Below are 19,188 nucleotides of genomic sequence, written 5' to 3'. Positions count from 1 at the left end.
GAAGTACGTCCACACACGACCTTGGATTTCTTCTGGGCTGCTCTGAAGTAACGTTTGTGTAACAACAGCTCAACTATGGCAAATAAGGAACCCGCAGTAAGTGCTTCTGCTAATTAAGACTTTAAATATAAAGTTCATTCCGTTATGACATGTTTTGTTTCAGCTGGATCTGTGTCTGGTTGCATTTGCATGCCGGCTTGTGTCGCACTCCTGAACACACGTGAGGGGAGAAGCTACGAGACGAACGTGCTAGCTAGCTAGCACATTAGCTAGCACCAATTAGTTAAAATAGAAAATGTGCATTAAATAGGGGTGACAGTTGAGGTGGTTGAATTGGCGACTGCTTAGCCAGTTATATATGTGATACTGCGGGGTTAGTGGATTGGTTCATTTTAGTCCAACAAGTTGACCGACTCTTGACCTGAATTGGGGGGAGGGTGTTTGACTTACAAGGCTCACGTCAATGTCGAATCCTGGTCATCATAAGTATTAATTAATTAATCGCATCGACACGAGGTATGAAGTCCGTCATGTTAAACTACCGCCTTGTGAAACGAGCCACCTTGGGTTCAGCTTAACCTTTCAAATGTGTACGTGTGTCGTTCGTCGTTGCTGTTTTACCTAACGGTGGTTCACGGGGTATTCTTGAACAAAGTTCTGTCCCTTGGTTTTAAACATCTGTCTTTGTCATTGTTTTCTGTATTACAGCAGGGATTTATGCAGCAGCTGAGGCAGATCGCTGCCAGGATGGGGTCCGGTCCACGGGGGGCTGGTGTGGGTCTGAAGCTACTGATCGGTGCAGGAGCTCTGGCCTACGGCGTGAAGGAAGCAACATTCACAGGTAGGCTGGCCCACCTCCAGACACCACATACAGCCTTTCCACCTGGACCGTGCCGTTCAGATATTCCTAAACTACTAGATGTGGGCGAAATGAGGATATCAAATATGAGCCTTTGATGAAGCTCCAAGGGATATTGTGTACAAGTACTTATATCAGTAACAGTGATACAATTGCATAAATTACCATGTTGACGTTCTTAGAGGGAAAATTACCACTTTGAAAACAAAGTTTTGTGTTCTCTCTTCAACGTCACGTTGCGTAAGGTGGTATCGGGTGGTTGTATCTGAAAAGTCTTAAGAGTACCAGCTTCTTCAGAAGTGTGTGTGAATCTGCTGTTGTGTGTTTCAGTGGAGGGAGGTCAGCGAGCCATCATCTTCAACAGGATCGGAGGGATCCAGAAGGACACAGTGCTGGCTGAGGGGCTGCACTTCAGGTATGAACGGTGGAGCATTGAGGTGACCCCTATATGAGGATGCAGGGAGACTTTACCTTGACCCTAGGTTGTCAAGCTAGATGCAATTCCTGTGTCATTTTACGTCTCATTTAAGTCACAATGGAAATTGTGCAAGGACACCTTTCTGACCATTTTATAAAAACAAATTAGATGGTAAATAAAGAGAATTCTAGCCATGATGGTCGTGAGTTTTACAGGGTGTTTTTTTAGGAGTTTTATTAAGCCGGTATTAGAGCAATTTAAGAAAGCTAGACGTAATGTGTTTTAATATGCAATGGTGGTTTGCTTCTTGTAATGGATCGTATCTTGATTATACTAGATACAATCAGTTTTGTACACTGTGAGTCAATGTGTGAGCAAAAGTCTCAGAACGTGCAATCCAAAAAATACCATTATTATTTGGCTAATCACAGGAGGTTACACTGGTACGACTCAACAGAATGGCCACATTTCCTGTTTGGTATTAATAAAATACACAGAATTGTAGAGTTTAGTCTACTCCAAACTAGGCAGTCTAAACAGACAGCCAGCTGCCATTACTTATTCTTGTGTAATACCAGGTGTGACCTTTTTACAGGACAGCCAACCCCACAATGTGATAGACTCTGTCGTAATAGCATTGTAGTAGTAACTACACCTCCACTCTAGTGTGTGGTTGAGGCCTTGCCTTGCGAGGCTGCTTGATTAGTGAGATCACGATAATGAGAAAATCCATGTCGGCCGGAACCACAATGGTTGGTACCAATCAGCTTATTGAGCTACGTGACAGATGGATCATCCAATCACCTGCCAAGTGTTTTTGGAAGTTGCCCGCCCTTTTCCAAACAGTTTCCATAGACCGCTTCCCAGATTGTTCTTTGTAAGAAACCATCTGGTCGCATCTGATTAGTCGCACCACAGGTTTTCTTAAGATTGTAGTTGCTATTCGCACAGATAAAAAGGCAGGTATGCGATCCAATTGAGGACCGCGTCGGGCTTGGATCATCGCAGGGTGTGCAGGATACTCTGTTAAAGGGATCAAACGTCCATTAAAGCGCTGCCTGGGATTTGTCAACAACACCATGTGAATGACCTGGTCTCCCTGCAACTTTAAACCCACAAGGCACAGCGACTACATTGTGCCAAAATCCCGGGGTTCGACGGCCTATGCAACCTCGATTTTGTTTGAAGTATTTATCGGCCTTCACTCCTCCCAAGTACTGTGTTGAACATGGGTGGTTCTGTTCTCCAGGTTTCCATGGTTCCAGTATCCCATCATCTATGACATCAGAGCCAGGCCCAGGAAGATTGCCTCCCTCACTGGAAGCAAAGGTGAGGAGACACTAGGGACTGGGACCTGCAGGTGAGGAGACCACTAGGGACTGGGACCTGCTGGTGAGGAGACACTAGGGACTGGGACCTGCAGGTGAGGAGACCACTAGGGACTGGGACCTGCTGGTGAGGAGACACTAGGGACTGGGACCTGCAGGTGAGGAAACCACTAGGGACTGGGACCTGCAGGTGAGGAGACACTAGGGACTGGGACCTGCTGGTGAGGAGACACTAGGGACTGGGACCTGCTGGTGAGGAGACACTAGGGACTGGGACCTGCAGGTGAGGAGACCACTAGGGACTGGGACCTGCAGGTGAGGAGACCACTAGGGACTGGGACCTGCAGGTGAGGAGACCACTAGGGACTGGGACCTGCTGGTGAGGAGACACTAGGGACTGGGACCTGCAGGTGAGGAGACCAGTAGAGACTGGGACACACTGGTGAGGAGACCAGTAGAGACTGGGACACACTGGTGAGGAGACCAGTAGGGACTGGGACACACTGGTGAGGAGACCAGTAGGGACTGGGACCTGCAGGTGAGGAGACCAGTAGGGACAGGGACACACTGGTGAGGAGACCAGTAGGGACTGGGACCTGCAGGAGAGGAGACCAGTAGGGACTTGAATACGGGGAGACCAGTAGGAACTGGGACATGCAGGGGAGGAGACCAGTAGGGTCTGGGACCTGCAGGTGAGGAGACCAGTATGCACTGGGACCTGCAGGTGAGGAGACCAGTATGCACTGGGACCTGCAGGTGAGGAGACCAGTAGGGTCTGGGACCTGCAGGTGAGGAGACCAGTATGCACTGGGACCTGCAGGTGAGGAGACCAGTATGCACTGGGACCTGCAGGTGAGGAGACCAGTATGGACTGGGACCTGCAGGTGAGACCTGTAGGGACTATGACACTTTGCGCTCAAAGAGGACGACATCAACAAGTTAAATGCAGCGCTATACTGGTTTAGTATAGTTTTGGTGGGAGGTAAAGTGCATATTTTTGGATTTGTTTGTTTTACCAAAATGATCTGCTACATATACATTCAAAAAAGCTTTTCATAGCCAGCGAGGTCTGTGCCCACCTCAACATTCACCTTCTTTGTTGGTAAAATTACCCCAAACAGGTGTCATTTTATCAGATATAATATCGAATCAAAATGACTAGCAGGGTATTACATATAATCCGAGTTCCAAAAAGCTTTAGGGTGGCTGGTTCTGTTCCTCCTGGTTCTGGTGCAGAGGGTCCTCGAGCGACACTGCTCACTGTTCTGTCCAGGCTGCTTGCGGCCATGCACCAACGACGGAGCGGTCTGTGTTTGTATTACTGTCCAAAGGGCGCATGGTCACTCTGAGTCTCCTGGGGAGGCTGCCGTTGGCTATGTTGGTTTGTTTTGCTACCTTGGCCTGTGTGCAATGCAGGTCAGTGGGTCTCCGGGAAGCCAACTCTATTCGTTGAGTCCTGTCCTCTATTTTATCTGTGGAACAGGAAGCAGCCATGTCCTACTTATAAGTTTTCCTGGTACTGTGATTATACCTACTCAGGTGCACACACACAGCTGGTCTCAAACAGTTACATAAAACCATCAGTCCCCCGCTTAATCCGCCCAAAAAGAGCCTGTTATTGTGGTGTCGTTGCAACCATGTTCTTGACCTATGACCCCTTAGACGTTGAATATTAAGCGGTTGTTTATTTTTTTATTGGGGCAAATACCATGACCTCATACCTAGTCATTGTGTTCTCCGGTTCATCTCCGCTCACGGGGCTACTGAATAACTCATAAGGGCTTATTGGAGCTAAAAACAAACGTTTCCATTTCGCCGACAGTGGTTTGCCTTGGCTCAGTCCCTCACGCCGCAGACACTGATTAACCTTTTGAGTCATTGTTTACCTTCTCTAAACTGTGTGTTACTCTATACGTGCAGACCTCCAGATGGTGAACATCGCTCTGCGCGTGCTGTCCCGCCCCTTGGCCGCTAACCTGCCCACCATGTACCAGCAGCTGGGCACGGACTACGACGAGCGCGTCCTGCCCTCCATCGTCAACGAGGTGCTCAAGAGCGTCGTGGCAAAGTTCAACGCATCGCAGCTCATCACGCAAAGAGCACAGGTAAGCACTGGTCAACACGTGCCACGTAACACACGTACGGGTATGCACTGGATACATACATGCAACGATACACGCATACACCAGTACACACTGGACACGCATGTGTCCAGTGTGATCACATGTGTCACAGACATGCTACGAAACACAATAATGCTACGAAACACAGACATGCTACGAAACACAGACATGCTACGAAACACAGACATGCTACGAAACACAGACATGCTACGAAACACAGACATGCTACGAAACACAGACATGCTACGAAACACAAAAACGCTACGAAACACAGACAATGCTAGGTAACACACACGCACGCTACTTAACGCACACACATGCTACGTAACACACACGCTACGTAAAACACACATACACACATGCTATTTAACGCACACACACATGCTGCATTACACACACACATAGGCTAGGGAACACATGCACACACGCTATGAAACACACAGACGCGCCACGGAATGCATACACACACGCTACGGAACACATCCACACACACGCTGCCTAACACACACACCTCAGTTTGACTGTACAAAGGAAATTAAAGTTTATTAAAATGGAGCTGGAAAGACCTGAAGCTGCTACAATCAAATTGCAGAGATGTTGTGTTTTCTGGGGGGAGGGCTTAGACTCTGGGGGGCGGGGTCATGGTCCCTGGGGGGCGGAGTCAGCTGAGTGTTCTGTCTCCCGCCCCAGGTGTCTCTGCTGATCCGAAGGGACCTGTTTGAGCGGGCCAAGGACTTCAACATCATCCTGGACGACGTTGCCATTACGGAGCTCAGCTTCAGCCGCGAGTACACGGCCGCTGTGGAGGCCAAGCAAGTCGGTACGGAGTAGCCTTGAACACACGCATACGCAGTACTGGTACACACACATCACATTCATACAGTACAACCATTTGTTACTTATGCATTTCAAGGTTACGAAGCACACATGGTGTTGTATTGCTTTTGACCACTAGATGGTGCTATTGCTCCATTTCAAATGGTAGAATGAAGAGAATACATATAGTTAAATTGATGAAGCCCCGAGAGTGAAGATGGAATACGATTTTTGCTTTGGGCATTCTTGCTGAAATATGTTCGGAACATAAGATTATGTCTTCAGTGTTTTATCCACAAGACGGAAAAGATGAACGTACTAGTGTTAAGGGAACCTTTACATGGGGGGCTCTGATTGTAACATCAGATGTTTCCTTGTGAAGCCTATGTAGCTGACCTGTGTGTGTCTTGTGTCCTCCAGCCCAGCAGGAGGCGCAGCGGGCTCAGTTCTACGTAGAGAAGGCCAAGCAGGACCAGAGGCACAAGATCATCCAGGCAGAAGGAGAAGCAGAGGCCGCCAAAATGGTGAGTTCATCCCCAGAGCTAGAAGCAAGCTGGCTAGTCACTTATGGCTAGTGATCGGGCTAGTCAATTATGGCTACCCAGCTTGTCACTAATGGCTAGTGAGTGAGCTAGATTATTTGGAAAAGGGAAAACTGAAGACAGAAGCTCCTCGAAATCCCAAGGTCAAACCCAGTGACCTTCAGTGATCATTGTCGTTTTGTCACTGATTATCACTCCCCCACTATACTCCACCTCTGCACTGTAACCTGACTGCCTTGTTGTGTATCGCACCCTTATTAGTGTGTGACTATGGCATTCAAGTTTTTTAAACAAATGAGTGCTATACCTATAGCTCATATCCTTATGTATTCAGAGTTTCCACAGAGGCTGGGAGGAACATGAGTTACAGTAGTACTTTAGTTGATGACAGGGTGTCACTGGTGAAATACAAAGAGCCCTGAGTGAGGTGGGCCAACCTGCTGGGCGCTGACCACAAAGCATCTGGCCATGTAACGTAGGTTTTATTCCCTCCTGCGTTCCTACACTAAATGTCATTTCCCTCTCTTTCACTCCCCTGATGACACTTGAGTAAGCCAATCTCACACTCGCTCTATTCGTCTGTCGTTCTCTATATTTATATATCCCTTAAAAATACATATTTCTCATGAGCACCAGAAGAATTGAATGTAAATGTCCCAGAATGCCCAGTGGCTGACGTTCAGAGGAAAAGGTGAAGAACTTTTTAGAAGGAAGATTGTCGCAAAGATTCATATCCTTCTTCTCTGCTGACTGTCATCGTAGGAGGAGTTCGGAGCTCCCCCTTATCAAGAGAAAGGTCTGGAATCCGTTAAAAAAGATGACATCAGTCGATCAAGAATGCGATCGCTATTGTTATTATCGTTTTAATCATGCTCAACTATTCCATCAGTCATTGGTTTGGCGGTTATGGGTGGGACTTAATATGAATTGGTTTCATATGGCGTTCCAAATCTAAACAAGATGACGAATCATATTGTTTGTGGAGCTTCTGCACGCTAGGCCAACAAGCCTGGTTTGTTTATTTACCGTAAGCAAGTGTAGAGACTCTGATACACTAACATCGAACCCCTATACAGTCTGCTCAACAGGAAGAAAGCCCGCCCAAGCAATGGGGGGGTTGATTGACAGGTGGAGAGTTCTCTGGATGATGGCACCGGTCTGGCCTGTTTGATTAGCACCCTTGGGCGTTCACCTGAGTCCATCGCTGGGTTCGCCGCCGTCTCTGAGAGGAAAGTAAGTGTTGTGTTTAGAACCTGTCTTATTGTGTCTGTGTTTGATTGACAGCTGGGTGAGGCCGTGACCAAGAATCCTGGCTACCTGAAGCTCCGCAAGATCCGCGCCGCACAGAGCATCGCTAAGACGGTACGCCCGCACACGCACACACCTGGTCACACACCCACAATCACACGCACACACCTGGTCACACACCCACAATCACACGCACACACCTGGTCACACACTCACAATCATACACACACATCTGGTCACACATTCATACACAACTCGTCACAAAATCATACACACCTGGTCACACACTCACACAATCATAAATACACAACTGGTCACACACTGACACAATCATAAATACACACCTGGTCACACACAAACAAGAACGTAACATTCACAGACACTTACACACGAAGATTCAAACCAATGACTCTTGCACTTTTCTCGTCTCCTTATCTTGCCTGTTTCTTTCTCGACTCCCTTTCTCTCTTCCTCTGCCTTGTGTAGTCATTCAGACGGGTTGTAACTTGCCCTAGCGGCATCTGCTACTTTTCCCTAACACCCAGTAGGAGGAGCTCCTCTGCTCACCACCCTCATGTTACGCACTCCTCTTACTGCCGTTAACAGACAGGTTGGCCTATCGGAAGGCTTACGGCACCGGTTTGTCTCGACCTATCGGGTCATCCCAGTTGGGAAGACGGAGCAAATTGTAAACGATGTCGACCCACCCATGTTTTCGTTTTCTGTAGATACTGGGAGAGTCAGATGAAAAGAATGCACATTAATTCAGGAGGAGCAGGTCGGACCAATGAACAAACTGCTGGTCTCATTAAAACACACTTTTACCTCACCCTTTGCACTGTTTAAATGCAGTTCTGGAAAACATTTTTAAACACATGCGTAATGGGGGCGAGAGGGGGGAGAACTAATGAGGGCAATGAACAGGTGAGCTGGGCGACCTTGTTGTGTAGCCAACTTACTTTTTGTATTATTCATTCAAGCTGATATGGCAGAGGTTTCTGTAATCTCCCCCCCAGAGGAGCAGACTTTGGTCTGAGACGGAGGCATCCCCTTCACGCCAACAGGCTCAGCTAGTAAATGTTTCTTTTCACGTCCGGAGAAGAGTAATTATCTCTTAAGATGGCAGGGACACGTTGCCAGGACGACCAAACACATCCTGACAGGAACCATTTAATAATTGACTGCATCATGTAGTCGGGTGTCTGGGGGATGTTCCTTATTGAACACGACGCGACACGACGTGTCCCTTTCATAGTCCTCAACTCAGCCTCACTCTTTATCTTTAATACTGTTGGATTGCTAAACAGGAGCGGTTTCTTTCACGGCTGGTCAACATTTCTTGATGTTAATTTATTATTAATGTAAATACAAGCCGTTTCTCTTCGATACGCAGGTATTGTGTATTTGTATTCAACCACAGACTGTAGTAGTTTTGGATGAGAAGTGCTGGAGATTTGAGTTGAGTTTACCGCTGGCCACTAGATAGCGCCAGATACGCACAGGAATTGTAGGACTCCATTAAATAAAAAGGTTTTGAAGGTTGTCTTGCTCTTTGTTTCTAACCTGTAGATTGCCGGGTCACAGAACAAGGTCTACCTGAGTGCCGACAGCCTGGTGCTGAATCTCAATGACAACAACACCTTTAACAAGTAAGTCCCGCCCACCCACATATTATGGGATGTCTTGCCATGATGTCCATTTTAACGGCCCCCTATATTACCGCCACGGTGTGTGATCGATGGACGGATCGACCGACCAGTATCCACAGTGGGTCGTACCTACTGGTGGTAGGGATGTGCATTTCTGGCAAAAATACTATTCAATATCCGTTGAGAAGTATTCGAATAATATTCGAAAATCGGTCAATCAACAACCCCCCACGCATGCACACTCGGATACACGCACACACAATGACACAGGGAGAGGCGTTCTGTTTATTTCACCATCAACATTCAACATCAAAATTATTTCAACGTGGGCTTAGGCAGATAGGCCTACATCCGCCGAAAACAGATCGCTATTTATTTATTTATTTATTTTACTGAACACAGCCTACCTGACGGTGAACTAGACACTCCAAAAAAATAACTTCACACAGTGTCTTTTTACAATTTATTTGTTACCAGCATTCGTAGTGTCGATCAGCAGAGAAATAGTCCGGCAAAGACATTGACGTCGCTTAGCAACCGAGGACGCTGGGGTTGATAAGTTACCGGACTACTTGCGGAGTGATACGATAGGGAAAAAAAAATGTACTTTCCTTGACAGCGGTCATTATATGCTTAGCAACGGTGAATTATCAAAAATTTGTTCACCACCGGAAGTTGTGAAGGCCCATGCAAGTGAACGGACAACAGCATTGAGAAGACCCGTGTAATGAATAACAATAGTCACATTCGATATTCTACGTGACTTTTAACTATACGACTATTCGACGACCGTTGCCCATCCATGCTGTGTGGACGCGTCCCACTTGTGATGTCACCAAAGGGTAGATGTGAATCCGCCCTAAGTCACACCTGTTGGAGAGTTCCAGCTCAAGTCACACCTGTTGGAGAGTTCCAGCTCAGTCAAACTCGATACCGAGTTTGATTGAGCTGGAACTCTGCCGCGATAAAGGGGAAGTTGTGTTAGACCTCACCACGTGTCCTCCTTTTGCTTTCAAGCTTGTAGCGTAAAAAAGAACATTTTAACCGCAAACGTGAACGGAGATTAACTGTCATTTCTTTCTCCCTCTCCGTCTGATTTTGTCTGTCTGTCTGTCTCTCTCTCTCCAGTTTGAACTTGAGTAAGTAAATGGAAGCCCGCTATGAAGAATTTGCATTCCTATCGGTCCAATTGGTCTCTGCAGTACTACACACCCTCACACATACACACATATACACACTCACAATCACACACGCATATATATTCACACACACTCACACACCAGCCATAGTTCTGTCAGTAACTGGACTCCCAATCCCTAACCGGGCTTCGAAACAGAATGCTTTGCTCTCCCATTTTGTTTGTTTTATTTTATTTAAATTGTTGCGGTAACGGATACGGCGTCGGCCCGGCACCGGGTCACTAGACTCTCAACGGACTTCTTCTAGAACCCGCAAACACCTGGCCGTGGCTAGCGGCTGTCGCCACAGCCACGGCCCTCGGTGCCGGACGAACTGATGGGCACGTCCTCCGCTTTACCTTCAAAAGAACCAAGCGACGTCCACCAAGAAGCGGGAAAGTTCGAGTTTTTCGACGGACGTCTAAAGTGACACAGAAAAAGTAAACGAGTGAAAGAACGTCAACGTGAATCCGTGGCTGCTGGGACTGAACTGCCGGGGGGCTGGTGGGGTTTCTGCAACTGGACGTGGGGGGTGGAGAATGAGATCCCGTCTGTGTCCTGGTCCGAACCCTCGTCTGCGTCTCTGCGTCTCAAACCAATAAATGTATTTTATTTGGAAAACATTCTATCATACTGATTTTTGTTTACTGCACTAAGCTGAAAAGTTTCTGTCGATGGATCAAAACTTTCATGGATTCTACATCTGAGGTGTTGGTTTTGACCTTAATCAAATGTTCTTTTCTAGTTTGTAACACGGAAACCATGTAATGAAAAGTACAACTGCGGAATTAAACTTTGTGTCTTGAAGTATGTCTTTCAGTCTAAAATGTTTCTGTAATACTTTCAAAACCTCAATGCTGGAGTAGTAGTAGAAGTAGTAGTACTTATTTACTTCAACTCAAGCGCTGTTCTCCTTCACCTTTCATTCAAACATCTTGCATGTATGCTTGTAAAGGCTAGCTTTGCTCTAGTGTTAACCTAGCAGTTAGCGAGGGGTTAATAAAGGGGGGGTGAAGATGAAAGTGTGGTGGCAGGAAGAGGGCGGGATCAGATAGCTGCTATTGTGTGATCGACACAAAGCTCGTCCTCCATGTTGATAATGCGACACGAGCTAGCCTGCTTTTGGGAGGGGGGCGTTGTCTTTCACTGTGACCGTATGGTAGTGCTTTATAGGATGGGGGAGGGAGGGTAATGTTATAGCTGGATGAATATTTATCGCAGGAAGGGGGGTTGGGATGAACTGGCGTCGCCTGATTGGCTGCGGTTCTAACCGCCCACTGCCCTATGTCAACCAATCAGGCGCCACTGCAGCATTTGAATGATGGGGAAGTGAGTTGTTTTTTTTAAAGGAAGGGATATAGGAAGATGTGAGTGCAAGGGGGGTGGGGGTTTGAGTGCCAGTTCGATATCCGTGTCTGCAGCTATCTAAAGACCATTCTCACAGTTAAATTTGTATGTTTAACATACACTATATGCATATTTCAGATTTGGGTGCCTTTATGGACATAAGTTGGCTTGAAGAAGAGAGGTAATGACCCAGTGTAAAATAAGCAGGTGGGAATCGAACCTGCAGTGTCTGACCAGGCGTAATGCTGCTCACAGGTTTAGCAGACGGCTGGGTTGAGCCATGGAGCCGCGCTCCCGTGGGGGGAGGGAGGGGTGAGGACGGGGAGCAGGGGTGAGGACGGGGAGGAGGGCAGCAGTGAAATGGCTGCCTGGTCACATGAGCTTCCTCCCTCCCTCCCTGAAGCGTCTTTTTATTATCTCAGCCTGCATCATGCGTGTGCTGCACTGCATGATTGTAAATTTGCTGTTGAAGAAAAGGGGGGGGGGGGGGTAACTATTGCACACGTGCACTCTCTCCAGTGCACGCGCCATGCGCTCCCCTCCCTCCTCCCTCCGCAGTGCATAAACAAGGACGGATTACCGCTCAGCTGGGCCGTTACCGTGGAAACAGTGACCTCACACTGTTCTCGGCGAACTGGGCCGGTCGCCATGGCGCTCCACTGCTGTTCTGTTGGAGAGAGAAAGAGATGTAGGATGTAGCGGTTGCCATGGCGAGGCTGGGTCGCGGTGCTCCTCGACACGGCTGTTCCTCCTCCTCTCCTCTTCCTCTCCTCTTCCTCACTCGCTGTCGGCTGTAGGAGCTCTGATACTCACCTTGAAACACACGCAGACGGTAATGCGGTCGGAAAGGGACCGCATTACCCAGAAGGCATTGGTGTCTCAGCAGTAAACAGCGTTGTCGAGCCAAACCTCAAAGTCTGAAGCCACTTCACCCATTTATTTTGTTTTTGTGCAATCAGAAGTGTGTGTGTGTGTCTGTGGGGACTAGCATGATGCGTGTAGTCCTAACATGGCTGTTCTCTACTCCTTCCTCTAGTGGGACGTCTGTTATACTCCCTGTAAAACCTCTCCCCTAAACCATGCAGTTAACACCTTTGCTACCGTGTCTCTGTACTGTCTAACCCCAACCTGCTCCTAAATGACCTGTCACTGTACTGTCTGACCCCTTTCTGCTCCTTAAGGACTTTTCTACTGACTAACACCAATCTGCTCCTTAATGACCTTTCTACTGTCTAACCCCTACATGCTCCTTACTGACCTGTCTCTGTACTGTCTAACCCCTACATGCTCCTTACTGACCTGTCTCTGTACTGTCTAACCCCTACATGCTCCTTACTGACCTGTCTCTGTACTGTTTAACCCCTACATGCTCCTTACTGACCTGTCTCTGTACTGTCTAACCCCTACATGCTCCTTACTGACCTGTCTCTGTACTGTCTAACCCCTACCTGCTCCTTAGTGACCTGTCTCTGTACTGTCTAACCCCTACATGCTCCTTAATGACCTGTCTCTGTACTGTCTAACCCCTACATGCTCCTTAATGACCTGTCTCTGTACTGTCTAACCCCTACATGCTCCTTACTGACCTGTCTCTGTACTGTCTAACCCCTACATGCTCCTTACTGACCTGTCTCTGTACTGTCTAACCCCTACATGCTCCTTACTGACATGGATCTGAATCCACTGTAAGACTCTTTGGATAAGTGTGGACACTCATTAACTATTTAGCTGAATGACTCAAAAATAGATATAAAGATGTGTACCATACATGTCGTAGGATATAGATCTAGGTTCAGACCCAGGGCGTTACTGCTGGGATTGTAAATATCTCAAAGCTAGATTGGGCTGTGTGAGTGTAAAGCCTCGATGACACATCTGCGTGGATGGACATTGTTTATGGGTCTGCATTTTGGACATTTTGTTATTGTTTTAATTGCAAACCTCTGCTAGTCCAGACTAGTAGCGTAGCGGTAAAGACGAAACGGCTCATCCATCAGCGTGACGTGGAGTTCCATGTTTGGAGAGGTGCGCATAACGACGATGCCCTAGCAAAGGTCAGAGGTCAAGTAAAGATCAGTAGCTCACGTGTTCTAGGAAGAGCAAGGGTAGCGAGGTGTTAAAATGTAGAAGCGCTGCTGCTGTTCTCCACTGAAATCAGATCTCTAATTTCTGAACAGCTTGGGGGTGTGTGTGTCTGTCTGTCTGTATACGTGTGTGTCTGTATGCGTACATGTGTGGGTTTCTTTGTGTGTGTGTGGGTACGTTTACATTGGTGTGTGTGTCTCTTTGTGCGTACGTGTACCTAGTTGTGTGTGTATGCCTGTGTACGGGTACGTAGGTTTGTGTGTATACTTGTGCGTATGTCTACTTGTGTGTTACTGTCTGCTCTTGCGTGTGTGTACATGTGTGTGTTTGTGTACGTTTGTGTCTGTGCGTACATGTGTGTGTATATATGTGCGTGTGTGTGTATCTATCTGTGTACATATGTGTATGTGCGTACATATGTGTGTGTCTGTGTGCGTACGTGTACTTCTGTATGAATGTGTACGTGTGTGTGTCTATGTGTGTATGTATGTGTTTGTCTGTGTGCGTAAGTGTACGTGTGTATGAATGTGTACGTGTCTATGTGCGTAAGTATGTGTGTGTCTGTGCGTACGTGTACGTGTGTATGAATGTGCACGTTTCTGTGTGTGTGTCTATGTGTGTTAAGTGTGTGTCTGTGTGCGTACGTGTGTGTGTGTCTGTGTGCATACGTTTACGTGTGTGTGTGCTAATCTCCAGCGCTGATGGTTCTAATTAACCTGCTCCTGTGGATCTCTCCTCTTCCTACAGAGGCCCGCCGGGACGCGACTCTGGATGGCCCAATTCATAGCCCCGCCTCTTTCACACACACACACACACACACACACACACACACACACACACCTCTGTTCCGGATTCTGATTGGTCGAAACGGCTGCCAAATGACAGCCTTTGGTTTGAGTTGATTATATTTATTCAGCGAACCTTTCGCCTCAACATGGCCGCTGACCTAGCTTGAACTCTCGGGGCGCTAGCGCTGATTTGGCTGATAATTACGCGGGGGAGCCATTGTGTCATTTGGAGCGAGCCCAAATTAAATCTAAAATCCCCCCGGCAGCTGTTCTGTTGCACGCTCACCGCATCCCAGAGAATATCCCAACAGGTCCTCTTGCTGCTAATCCTATTGCTAGCTAATGGACTTTAGCCTAGCGAAACTAGCTTGTTATTATGCCAGCAGAGGGGGTCAGGATAGACAGTCTGTAGTCAGGGTGTTGACTCCTACCTGAAAGGTTCTGGGTTCAAATCCCCAATGGCGGCCGTCTACCTGTAGGTTAGAGTGGGTTAACGAATGTTCTACCTGTTTATGTCCTAGATCAGGTTAACTAATGATCTACCTGTCCTAGAGCAAGTTAACTAACGGTCTACCTGTCCTAGAGTAGGTTAACTAACGGTCTACCTCTCCTAGAGAAGGTTAACTAACAGTCTACCTGTCCTTGAGTGGGTTAACTAACAGTCTACCCGTAGCCGAAGAGCAGGTTAACTAAAGGTCTACCTGTGCTAGAGAAGGTTAACTAATGATCTACCCTTCCTAGAGCGGGTTAACTAATGATCTCCCTGTCCTAGAGCGGGTAAACTAGTGATCTACCTGTAGCCGCATAGCGGTTTAACTAACGGTATACCTGTCCTAGAGCAGGTTATTTAATGATCTACCTGTCCTAGAGTATGTTGACGGTCTACCTGTAGGCCATTAGAAGATGGTGTACCTGCTCATTAATGATTTGCTGCTATAAAAATGTCTAAGCTACTTTGGATAAGCAAAATGACTAACGATGCAGGAGGTATGCTTCAGTCATATTTTGTTCTTGTAGTCATATGATTGTAGCAGAATTTAAATGAATAGGATGTCTGACGTGAGCATACAGTTAAATGTATACAATTCAAAGCAAACAAAACTCAGGGATCGTGTAGCAGAAATCCAAATACTCGACATCAGCTGGCTAGCTGTTAGCTATGTGGGATACAATGAACCCTCGCTGGTGAGAGAAGATCCCCCAGTCGTGTTCCTTCTGTGGTGTGAAAGCCGAGACCTTTCTCCTGCGGGTGAATACGCGTGAACCTGCCTTCCCACTCCTCTCCCTTTACGAGGCGGGGGTTCTCCTGTGGTTTCGTGTTCTCTCCGGGGGTCGTACAGCCCGGTGTGGACGAGGCTGCTGGTGACCTCAGAGCGACAAGTAAAAGCCCGCCTATTTTGTTTCCTGCTTTTTACTTTCTTTCTTTCTTTTTTCTCAATCTGGGGCTTTCCTGTTTGCCGCTGGGACCGGTTTCATTCCGGAGACTTCCGTCTACTTCCTGTATGGCTGAGCTGCTGTGTGGAGCGCCACCGTCTAAGAGATGGACATTGTGAGGTGCGGTTCAGAACACAAGTATTTCTGGGTTCTATTGTGCTGTGAAGGAAAGGAGACATGGAGGAAGGGAAGGAAACGAGGTGAGGGAAGGGGATGAGGATTGAAGGAAGGAGGAAAGGACAGAGAGAAAGGAAAGGGCGTGAAGGAAAGGCTCTGAGGACAGGGGGTAAGGGAAGGAGAGATGGAATGGAAGTAAGGACAGTGAAGGAAAGGTTGCGAGTGCTGGGGGAAAGTGTGTGTGTTCTCAGGCCCTCACAGACCTCTCCTCTTCCTGCTCCTGAGGAGACCCAGGAAGGAGGTGTCGGATTACTTCTCTCTCTCTCTCTCTCTCTCTCTCTCTCTCTCTCTCTCTCTCTCTCTCTCTCTCGTACACTGTCTGTCTGTCTATACTGTTGTCTCTCTCTCTCTCTCCCCTGGTGACTCTCTGTCTGTGTGTAGAGTTTGATCCTGGTAAAAGGGTGACTTATTGATTAATGATGTCAGCGAAACAAAGGTCAACTAGGGATCAATGCAGTCGCGCACACACACACACACACACACACACACACACACACACACACACACACACAACCAGACAGAAACACCTATTTCACACCTTACTCCTCCCTTACCTTCATACACTCGCCTCCCCCAACAAACACACTTCTCTCACACACACGCTGTTGCTCTGGTTACCAGATAACCGCCAATGAAAGGGCCACTTGTGTCACCTGAACAGCCCCATGGTGGGCCCTCCTCTGGACTCTAACCCGTCGCGCCGTGCTCCATGACCCAGGGGGGCACCTCAACAACGTTTTCCTCCTCTTCATCTTCGTCCTCTCTGTCTTTGTGTTTCCAACCCATTCGGGGGGGGCGGGGTGGGGGAGACGGAAACAGGACCACAACAACAGGAAACGCATCACGGCAGATACCGCTGCGTGCCGTGGCTCACGCGCCCGCACTCGTTATCAGTCTGCCACGTGCACGTGCGTGTGCACGCCCCCGCCCGCCCTCCACCCCACCCTCCTCACCCCCGCCCTTTCAAACTGCTCGCTGCACCCACCGAAAAAACCAGGCCACTTCCACATTCCTGCTGGCTCCCCCCCCCTCTAGACAGCAAATATTTTCTTTCTCCTGTCGGGTGGAGGTAAGAGGGGGGAGGAGAGGAGGTGAATGCGAGGAAGGAGCAGGCAGGGAGGAGGAGAAGGAGGAGGAGGAGGAGAAGGAGGTGGAGGAGGAGAAGGAGGAGGAGGTGGAGGAGGAGGTGGAGGAGGAGGAGGAGGAGGAGGAGGAGGTGGAGGTCCATGTTGTGTTACCGTACGTGAAACCAGTTCGGTGAGAGATTCTAGATGAGGAAACGCTGATGGTGCGTGTAAGCCTGTGTGTGTGTGTGTGTGTGTGTGTGTGTGTGTGTGTGTGTGTGTGTGTGTGTGTGTTTCCCAACACTACCATCACTCTTGATGTCCTCCTTCCTCCTCCCTCCCTCCTTTCCTCCCTCTGTTTGGAGCCCATTTCTCATCCAACTCCATGTATGGTCTGTACTGGAAAGAGGAGGGGGGAGGAGAGAGGAGGAGGGGAGGAGAGAGGAGGAGGGGAGGGGGAGGAGGAGGGGTAGAAGGGGGGTGAGTAGAGGAGGGGAGGAGAGAAGAGGAGGGGGTAGTTGGTGTGGGAGGAGGGAGGAAAGGAGTGGAGGGTAGATGAGAGGAATAAAGGAGAGGAGATGGGGGAGGAGAGGAGGAGATGGGGAACGAGGGTGGAGTGCATGAGGAGCGAGGAAAGGAATTGAGGAGAGGAGGTGCTGGGAAGTTTTATACCGCGTATGACAAAAGCAAACAGGGAGTGACCTTACAACAGGATTCTGAGCAAGCTCTTATTTTTAGATGAGGGAGTGAGAGAGAGAGAGAGAGAGAGAGAGAGAGAGAGAGAGAGAGAGAGAGAGAGAGAGAGAGAGAGAGAGAGAGAGAGAGAGGAAAGTTGGGGCGCCGCTAGATAGCGCTTCATGTATATTCTTGTTTGACTGAGTTTTGTATTTCAAGAGGCTGGACAAGCTACAACACAGGAAGAAGAACTAAAGTTAGCATGCGCTGTGGTAAATAGTCCAGTATTGTTATGCAACTTCCCCTTTTGTAAATATCTATTGTTTTATGTAACCATCCCTTTAACTTTTTTGTATATATGCCCGCTAATGTCAAATCCCTGTAGATGGATTAGAACTAAAAAAATAACTAAAGTTTTTAAAAAAAAGAAAAAGGCAATACAGTCTGGAGTCCCCGAGTCCGGATCCGCTGCCGCCCGTGATCCAGTCCGGTGTTTGGCCCCGACTTTCGCTCCGAGCTTCAGGTTTCACTGTCCTCCTCTCCTCGCGCCGCCATTTCACGTTCGTGTCTCGGGCTCCTCGCAAGTCGTGTCATGGAAGGAGAGCAAAAGACGGTCTTTGTGTTCCCGGCGCAGCCAGACGAGTCGACGCACCGTGTGTGACAACACAGCAGAAACAACACAGCTTTGTGTCGTTTTTGAAAGATAAAAAAACATATATTCTTGAAATAAATAATCTAGTTAATTGTATATAAGGTTAAAAAGACCATCTTGTGGCGGTCTATGAAAAGTGCGTAACTAATACGATACGCACACAATACAACGATGCAAAACGTTTTAAAGCGTTTTTTTTTCTTTCTGGGCGCCAGGTAACAACAAAAATATGAATTATGAAAAGCGTCTCTGTAATCGAGTGATTTATGGAATAAAAATTATCTCTCTCAGCACACCCTCCCCGGGACAGAACAGAGGGCCCTTGGAAAGGCCATCCCATAATATCAAAGGAGCGTTTGATGTTCGGTGGCGAGGGCCGGGTGGGCGGGGCGCTGTTAGGGGATTTTTGGTGGATGCGCAAACGCGTCCATATTTCAATGTATTTCATGTCACCGTTCAGACCAACACTGTCGCTCTACGGAAACCAGGGCTTCAATAATGCAACAATTAAAAACAAAGCCACCTTTGATTAGCAACCAAAAATAGGTGGTCCTAAATATACTCCACATCTGGTCCTAGTTGTGGCTCTTTTAACAATGGCCATATTCAGCCGTTAATCCCGCGTCCAATTTCCATCGCAGTCAAAACACTTGATCCCATTGCGTTCGAGATTGTTATATAATTACTGAACGTCCAATAATTAGAATAAAAAAGTGGGCGGCCGTATCGCCGGATCATGGCACCTGAACAACTTAACAAACAAACCAGTCTCGTACAAAATAAAGGTATCGCCGTTAGTAATGGA

The 19,188-nt window shown here is 47.9% G+C and overlaps 1 protein-coding gene across 1 annotated transcript; it reads left to right on the top strand.

Annotated features, from left to right (window-relative positions):
• Positions 1-10,975, top strand: phb2a (prohibitin 2a). Its single transcript, XM_079750326.1, has 10 exons — positions 1-96; positions 709-841; positions 1,190-1,274; positions 2,527-2,606; positions 4,526-4,710; positions 5,419-5,548; positions 5,965-6,068; positions 7,371-7,448; positions 8,904-8,983; positions 10,112-10,975. Exons 1-10 carry the CDS (start codon positions 76-78, stop codon positions 10,128-10,130), a joined length of 915 nt encoding a protein of 304 aa, XP_079606452.1. The 5' UTR covers positions 1-75; the 3' UTR covers positions 10,131-10,975.
• Positions 10,976-19,188: the final 8,213 nt, after the last annotated feature.

Source organism: Pollachius pollachius (genome assembly GCF_949987615.1).
Source record: "Pollachius pollachius genome assembly, chromosome: 14".
Classification (NCBI taxonomy): Eukaryota; Metazoa; Chordata; class Actinopteri; order Gadiformes; family Gadidae; genus Pollachius; species Pollachius pollachius.
This window is presented reverse-complemented; position numbering and strand designations above follow the sequence as displayed.

Bases quoted from the DNA above. Each gene is read 5' to 3' on its own strand.
- phb2a (XM_079750326.1), top strand. From the start codon at position 76: ATGGCAAATAAGGAACCCGCA. The intron at 97-708 runs GTAAGTGCTTCT...TCTGTATTACAG, and splicing joins TGGCAAATAAGGAACCCGCA to CAGGGATTTATGCAGCAGCT. The intron at 842-1,189 runs GTAGGCTGGCCC...TGTGTGTTTCAG, and splicing joins GAAGGAAGCAACATTCACAG to TGGAGGGAGGTCAGCGAGCC.